The sequence below is a fragment of the Mus pahari genome, chromosome 9 (genome assembly GCF_900095145.1).
Source record: "Mus pahari chromosome 9, PAHARI_EIJ_v1.1, whole genome shotgun sequence".
Lineage (NCBI taxonomy): Eukaryota > Metazoa > Chordata > Mammalia > Rodentia > Muridae > Mus > Mus pahari.
The window spans coordinates 88,409,889-88,418,453 of NC_034598.1; the positions used below are offsets into that span (position 1 = coordinate 88,409,889).

General features: G+C 47.8%; 1 protein-coding gene and 1 long non-coding RNA gene across 2 annotated transcripts in view; one reads left to right on the plus strand and one right to left on the minus strand.

Annotated features, from left to right (window-relative positions):
- Positions 1–8,565, plus strand: part of Stab2 (stabilin 2) — a 175,870-nt gene that overhangs the window by 152,236 nt on the left and 15,069 nt on the right. The window contains exons 55-59 of the mRNA XM_021204348.2: positions 1,341–1,470; positions 3,400–3,549; positions 5,029–5,133; positions 6,349–6,456; positions 7,777–7,970. Of these exons, the coding sequence (XP_021060007.1) occupies positions 1,341–1,470; positions 3,400–3,549; positions 5,029–5,133; positions 6,349–6,456; positions 7,777–7,970 (687 nt within the window). The remainder of the gene's footprint in view (positions 1–1,340; positions 1,471–3,399; positions 3,550–5,028; positions 5,134–6,348; positions 6,457–7,776; positions 7,971–8,565) is intronic.
- The window catches only part of LOC110326179, a 35,766-nt gene that overhangs the window by 10,612 nt on the left and 16,589 nt on the right, over positions 1–8,565 (minus strand). The gene's annotated exons all lie outside the window — the stretch shown is intronic.

Below are 8,565 nucleotides of genomic sequence, written 5' to 3' on the forward strand. Positions count from 1 at the left end.
GTGAGTGTGTTTCACAGGGTGAGACCAATGTGTGTGTACACGTGGAGGGCCTGTGAGTGTGTTTCACAGGGTGAGACCAATGTGTGTGTACACGTAGAGGGCCTGTGAGTGTGTTTCACGGGGTGAGACGAGTGTTTGCAACCCAGGCAGCTGCTTAGTTTACTGCCCAACTTCTAGGAACTACCTTGGAAATTCGTGCAATTACATGCCAAGAAGAGAATAGAAAAATTATTATAGTTATAAAAGTGGTACACACACATTATAAAAGTGTGTGTGACATAAGCACGCACACACACACACACACACACACACACACATAAAGGAGTAAATGAATTTCAGAGAAAGAAGGCCACAGCTGGTAAGAAGCAAAACTAGGAATTGAGACTAGAAAGCCATGTGCAGTCACAATTAAGGCCATCAGCCTTGGAGTCCATGGGTGTGGGGACAGATCCCAGTGGTATTTGGCAAGTTACATGACTTTCCAATGTTGTCTCTGTAGGGGAAGTGAATGAACAATTATTTGTAGTCATCAGAAAACCACACAACTTGGGATGTAGAGTTGGATATAAGTGGCTGGCACAGACTCAACGCTCATCAAGTAATATTGTGTGACTTATTCTACAGTCAAGAACTGGGCTGTGACTCAGTGGTAAAGCCTATAGTTGGACTGCATGAGACCTTGAGTTTAGTTCTCAGCAAACACACACACACAATAGTTAAGTGTCACAAAAGAACAAATCTTCATGATTGTGGAATACAGTCCTTACTGAATAAGCATAGGTCCTGAGCTTGGATCCCAGGCACTGCAGAAGCTGAAGCTGTAATCCCAACGCTGGAAATGGAAGCAGGAAGAACCTGCATAGCCAGTGAAAAAGTGAACTCTAGATTCAAAGAGAGAGGCAGCCTCAAAATATAAATGTAGAGCAGTTGAGGAGGACACCCACATCTCTCTCTCTCTCTCTCTCTCTCTCTCTCTCTCTCTCTCTCTCTCTCTCTCTCTCTCTCTCTCTCTCTCTCTCTCTCTCTCTCTCAGATACACACACACACACACACACAGAGTCACTCCTACAGTGAATCTCACCCCTTCCTTGCTGAGGATGTATGTCATGGGAATTTGCCTCTCCCCACATCCTCTCCAAGGAATCATTCCATTTGCAAACAGCTCCAAGGGTGAGTTCAGGGCTCCTGTTCTGCCCGCTCACTCGTGGCCTGCCTCCCTTGAAAATCCCACTTTTAGCCTGGGTAGTACTAAGACCCTCCACTAGGGAGGTGCTGGAGCCCCAGCAGCCCAGCCCAGTGGAGGAAAGGAGCAACTGCAGGTGTCCTCTCTCTCCTTCCAGGGTGTGAGGAAGAAGTGTATCTACAAGCCGTTACCTTTCAGGAGGGATGTGGAAGGCTGTCAGAACCTGTGCACTCTGGTGGTCCATGTCCCGAGGTGCTGCAGCGGTTACTTCATGCCAGACTGTCAGGGTGAGCTTACTCCTTCTTGCCATTCTAAAGGGGTGTGAGCAGGTTGTGCTTTTTAAAGTACCCAAGTTCTAAAGAGGTAGGGGAACTCCACCCTCACGGTTCCCAGGCCCGAGCCCAGCTCACTGAACAGTTGTGTGTTCGTCTCTTCCTGTTTTTCCTGTTTTGAGTTTTATTGAGATCCTACTTGTACATCCACTTTCATGTTTAAAATCAGACCACAGCTGGGCCAGAAGCACAGGCCTGTAACCCAGCAAGTTAGGAGGCTGAAGCTAGAGGACAGCAAGCTCAAGGCCTACCTGAACCACAGAGTAAGGGCATGCAAGAACAGCCTGGGTCACTTAGATGCTGTCTCAAAATCAAAAGGCTGGGATACCGTTCCTACGAGCATGTGACCAGCAGGCATAAGGCCCTGGGCTTAATTCCCAGTACTGCAGAAATATAAATAAATAAATAAATAAATAAATAAATAAATAAATAAATCCAATAAAATTAGAACACAGACACTTCCCCCTGGTGCTTTAAAATACATGCCATATTATCTATTGCTGGTTCTGTGCCATGTCTATCCTGTTGGGAATCATGTCTGCATAGGCGCTTTGACATGTTTCTGCCTTTGAACAGCAATGTACTGATACAGTTTTGTGGATCACAAATTCCCTTGAGGTCCACAGTTACAGGCGTATAGCATCATCCTCTCTTCTTTGGCTCCTTGTCAAAGGGAGTTTGATCTCAGTTTGGAAACCTTGACACCAGCAGCAATGCTTAACAAAGGCCTACAAAGCACACCCCATCTGCTGGACTTTGCTCTAGGTAGGCACATCGTAGACACATCATTGAATACCCACATGTACTGGCACATAGTCATTATAACAACCACGCTGCCAGCCCCTTTAATAGACGAGAAATAGAAGCACAGGAAAGTTAAGAATGAGCTGTGATGTTCCCCCGCCATGTGTTCCACTTGTGGTCTAGAGCAGTGCTTCTCAACCTTCCTCATGACGAGTTCCTCATGTTGGGGTGACCCCCAACTATAACATTATTTTCACTGCTACTTCATAGCTGCCATTTTGCTACTATTATGAACCATAATGTAAATATATGATTTGCAGGATATCTGATATGTGACCCCTGGACACCTGATCCCTGACCCCCAAAGAGGTCAGGAACCCACAGATTGAAAATCATTGGTCCACAGGACCAATGAATAGTCACTATATTGAATATTGGCTGAATAGTCACTCAGTTCGCAGGCTCCATCACTAAAATGTGGAACACTCCTAAAAGACCATTAGAAACCTTTGCATTTGTTTAGCCCTGCAGATTTTAAAGATACCCTCAGAGGTCTAGAGCTGCAGCACAAGGCACTGGGTTTGATTCCCAGCACAGCACAAGAGGTGTTAGAGCTTAGAGCACACACCTGTAACTCCAGCACTCAGGAAGTGGAGGCAGAAGGACCAAATGTTCAAGTTAAACCTTGGCTGCATAGCAAGTTCAAGACCAACCTAGGATACATAAGATTTTGTCAAATAAAATTTAAAAAAAAAATATTCTTAGAATATACTACCTGATCCTTGCAGTAATGGCGTGGTATAGGTCAGGCTGACACCATGCTATGATTATTATTGTCATGGCCACCATCACTTAGAGCCACAAAGAACTAAAGCTCAGAGCAGGTTCTCCACTTGGCCCAGGCCTCCTCAAATCCAGGTCTCCTGACCCTGGTTACAGCATACAGCCCATGGCCCTGTCGAGGTAGAATCACATCAGATACTTGATACTTGGGTCCCAGAGGCCAGTGTCTCTCCTTGTTTGTGCACTGAACCCCCAGGAGCACTGAAAGGCTGTCAGAATTAACAGTGTGTTTATAGCAGTGCTGAGTGGCCCTGGTCTTGGAGACCGTATGGTCACTGCTGATTTCTTCCCTTCCAGCCTGCCCTGGAGGACCAGACACACCGTGTAATAACCGGGGCATGTGTTATGATCTGTACAAACCTACTGGACAGTGCCAATGTCATACCGGTTTCAACGGGACAGCCTGCGAGCTCTGCTGGCCTGGTAGATTTGGGCCTGACTGTCAACGTATGTGACCTCTTGCCTTTGTTAGTCTGTTTGCCCCTGTATGTTCCCTGTCCTCATCCCCGCCACCCACTTGACCTGGGAATAGTAGCTTTCCTTTTCTCACATGCTCCATCTGCCTCTTCCCTCCTTGGATGAAGTCCCTTGAAAGAGACTCACTTCTACAAACTCGCAGCCCCTGAAGCCACCCAGGAACCCGTGGCTGAGCCATACCCACTCACTGAAGCCTGCACACACATGGTGACCTAAGGCATTCGTGAAGTACCTATCATGTGCCAGCCACAAACAGTTTTCCATTCAATCCTTAGCACAACTTGCGAGGTAGGAATTGATGTCAATGGAAAAACTAAGGTGGGAAGAGATTAGGCAATGCACTTGCCTACTTGGAATTGTCCTAAGGTTTAGGGGTACAAAGGTTAGCAGGGTATAAGGACAATCTAGCCCTCATCAAAGAGAGTAGAGAAGTGGAAAGTTATAAAAGCTGTGTAGGTGTGTAAGCAGATAACAGATCTGAATAAAAGATGCACACAGAGACTCTAAGCTCACAGGAATGTCAAGAGATGCAGGCAGAACCTGCAGCAATGCTGAAGATGTCTTCAGTCAGCACACAGGGCCCCTGAACACTCAGAACTGTGATGAGGAATTGACGTTTGCATCTCAGTTAGTTAACATTGCAATGGCCTAAGTCACAAGGGACCACAGTCCTTATGCACAAACCAAAGTGGCTTTCCCAGAAGAAAGCAAATGCAGAGGTCTAAGCTAGTGGCCTGACCCTGACCTGCCAGAAACAGCAATAGTGTGTAAGGAAGGAGAAGAGAGGAAGGAAAGGAGGCCTGAAGGTCACCAGGAGCCAGAGCACACAGGGAATCCTAGACCCATGGAAACTGATCCGAGTCTACTCTAGTGTGACCACAGGAGCCACTGAAGGGTTGGGAACAGAGGACTGTTGTGAACAGATTACAAGGGTTCACTGTAATTGCCCTGTGGAGTTCACACAGTAGGAGAGCAAGTGCTGAGATCACTGGGGAGACTGGGACAGCCAAGAATGGAGGCTGGGGCAGCCGGGGAGGCCGAGGTAGCCAGGGAGGCAGAGGCTGGGGCAGCTGGGGAGGCCGGGGCAGCCAAGGAGGCCAAGGGTGGTGATGGCAGCTGGTGCTGGCACAGCCATACTAAGTGGTAAGCAGCAGAATTGGTGGGAGGTTTTGAATTTTCTTTATAAATAGATGCCCCCAATGAAGTCGTCACCCTCGTCTGTACTGTGACGTGCCCCATGTCACTCTGCTTCTGTGATACAGCTTTGTGATATTTATTATCACACACTCAGTCTTACGAAAACAGCCTTCCCTGACATGAACTTCTGATGCTTTGCCTGTTGATTTTGGGAATGCTGAGGGAAAGCAATGAGGACTGTGGTAGAAGCCTGGAGGCCCTAACACTGAAGGGGCTGTCACTCATTACTGAACTTTCTGATTTCTCTTACAGCCTGTGGCTGCTCCGAGCATGGACAGTGTGACGAGGGGATCACAGGCTCCGGGCAGTGCCTCTGTGAAGCAGGGTGGACAGGCCGCTTCTGTGACGCTCCCACAGGTCTGTTGGGGAATGGCCAGCCACTGGCAGCCCTTGGCTCGAGGGGAAATCTATTGAGGAAGGGCAAGTAAGCTGGAATCTAAGGGGTAGCTGAGAAAATGACAGTAAGGGTGTTCCCACTTCCACCTGTAAACAGTGAGGGTGTTCCCACCTCCACCTGTAGACTGTGTGGGTGTTCCCACCTCCACCTGTAAACTGTGTGGGTGTTCCCACCTCCACCTGTAAACTGTAGGTGTTCCCACCTCCACCTGTAAACAGTGGTTTGAACAGTGGCCTGGATCTCTGGAGGTTGGTGGGTTGGAAGAAAACTTGGTGAAAAGATTTTACTCAGATCTAAAAACCATGCAGTGGGAATGCCTCTTTGTGGTGGAACTCAGACCCAGTGCATGGTGACAGGAATCAGGTGGTGTCAGGACGTGGTCCCTGATTCTGCTACTTACTGCACGAATGGCCTTGGACAGCCCGTTCTCCCCTTACTCATCGTAGAAGGTGTACATACTGCACTATGTATGCAGTATGCAAGGGAAGGGTTACCGGGATGACTGTGAAGACCCATGTTTGTATCTGCTGTATCAAGCACAGTTGCTCCCATTTCTGTTGTGGTTTTCGTCACTGACATAATCTTGATCCATGAGTTTCTGAGACCCAAGTCTCTATGTCCTAGGCCTGAGACACAAAGGTCAAATTATTCTGCCTAAATCATTGGCCTTTCTTCCTTCTGGAGTAAAGGGCATCACTAGGCTCTTAGATGGGCTTCAGCAGCTCTAACAGTATGGCTGACTTTGCATCTATCCCTGCCTACCCACCTAACAGCTTCAGACTGCCTGTACTAACCACAGCACCATCCGATCACCAAGTGACAGACTTCTCCTCAGCTCAGCAGTGCCCTTGAAAGACAGTGAAATTTGTTTTCAATTTAACCTTCTCTATCTGGTAGCCCATGTTATTAGGGCAAAAGAGTCTGTGACAGGTTCATACCTGCTTGCGATTTTGGAGGGATAAAGTTTTAAATAGTTGGCGCTAAGGCAACCTGTGCCTTATAGTTAGGACTGCTTTGCAGACATATCTCAGACTCTGCAAGGTGGGAGGGTGCTTATCAATCACCCCCTCTCTCTGCCATTTATGAATCTCCTGAAGGGTTCTGGGGAAACTGAGTAGGGGAGGCTGACTCTCCACAGTGGGGCACAGGGTGAAGGGAGGCCTCTTTCTTCACAGTTGTGATCCCAGTGTGCATACCTGCTTGTTCCGTGCACGCCACCTGTATGGAGAACAACACATGTGTGTGTAACTTGAATTACGAAGGTGACGGAATCACATGCACAGGTGAGTCCTCTTTGTCTACTTGGGAAGCAGGAGCAGGCACAGGAGAAGAGCAGGGTATAGTCACAGCGGCCGGGCTGCACCTTGACCCTTCCACTGTCTGCTCGGGCCTCTGAGACTGCCTGGCCTCTCTCAGACTCTTTTCAGCAATGGTTTGCTCACGGTTACCCTGCCTACCTCCCAAGCCACAGTTTAAAATTTTTTTAAATTGCTTTGCAAAACAAGATGTATTTGTATTTCATAGTACTTTCCTAACTCAACAAGTAATCAGTCTTGCTTAGAAAATTGAGAATCTGACTACAGCATTAAGATGACAAAGTAGAGGCTGAAGACTACGTGTCTTCTGGCCCCGTTACCCTGTCCGTCAGTGAGAGGGAACCCAGAGCCTTTCAAACACTAGGCAAGCGCTCTGCCACTGAGTTACAGCCAGCATGAGCACTGCCAGTACACCAGTGGTTTAGGTGTGTGTCTGGCACACACAGTCTCAAGTTTAAAGGTGCACAAATGAAGAAAACGTTTATTCTGTCTTGTATAGGAGTTTGAAGGGAGGCCTTCAGAGCTAGCACACCTAGGCTGTAGGATGGAGAAGGGAAAGAAGGAGGCAAACCTCCATCCCTTTACAAACACAACCAAAATGGCAAAAATCAGATCTTCTGCCATCCTATTGGCTGGCATTTGTCATATGTCGTACCTTGCTACATGGAAGTGCCGCCATGTCATTAGACAAGTCATAACACAGTCCACTTACAACCCTGTTTACCACAGAAGAAGAAGGGCGGGATGAGCAATCTTAGCCATATGTATTTTCTTAAGTTTTCTATGAGCAGGCCTCATAAATAATAGATATATTGTCATGCCTGCCCTTTTGTAGCCCAGACCCACCTGCGAAGGGATGGTGGTACCCACAGTGGGCTAAGATGGTGCCCTCTCATATTAACCATCCATCAAGACAATCTCTCACAGGCATGGCCACAAGTCAGTCAGATCTGGATCTGAGCAGTGTCTCAACTGAGACTCACTCAAATGATTCTAGGCTGTGTCAACTTAACCAGGACATGGGCAGACAGACAGACAGACAGACATACACACACACACACACACACACACACACACAGAGAGAGAGTCCGAAAAATTACCAAAGCTGTCCTATGAGTATATGATAAGTCTGTCTAAGGACACAAGTCATATACAAGCTAGTAGAGAGTCAACAGATCATGGGGACCAAAGACATGGACATGTGATGACTGTAACCCATCCACTGTAAGAGGCTGACAGGTGGCCCCAGACCGTGGCTCATGAAGGCTTCCACCCTTTCTCTTGCAGTTGTGGATTTCTGCAAACAGAACAACGGGGGCTGTGCCAAGGTTGCCAAGTGTTCCCAGAAAGGCACGCAAGTCTCCTGCAGCTGCCAGAAAGGCTACAAGGGGGATGGCCACAGCTGCACGGAGATAGACCCCTGTGCGGATGGTGTCAACGGAGGATGTCACGAGCATGCCACCTGCAGGATGACTGGCCCAGTGAGTGCCACTTCCCTGGGGACATTTAGGATAGCAGCCCTTTGTGCCCAGTTGGACCTAGTGTCCTCAGCTACCCTTTGCTTCCCCTCGGGCCTCTGCTGCACCATCTTCCCACCTCTGTGTGTTTCTAGTGAAAGTCAGTGTATCCTCAGCAGAAAAGGATATTACAGTCAGATTTAGTGAAATCCACGTAAGGGCTATTGTTTAGTTCATGGGACTATACCAACATCACTTCTTAGCTTCCACTACAGCTAGACGAGACCCTCATGTTAAGGGAAGGCAATAGGCTATAGAGCAGTGGTTCTCAACCTTCCTAACGCTGCAAATATTTGATAGTTAATCATGTTGTGGTGACCCCTAACCACAAAGCTGTTTTCATTGCTACTTCATAACTGCAGTTTTACTGCTGTTATGAACCATAATATAAATATCTGTGTTTTCTCTTGGTCTTAGGTGACCCCTGTGAAATGGTTGTTTGACATCCCCCCAAAGGGGTCATGCCCCACAGGTTGAGAACAACTGCTAAAACGATTTCTCTCTCTCTCTCTCTCTCTCTCTCTCTCTCTCTCTCTCTCTCTCTCTCTCTCTCTCTCTC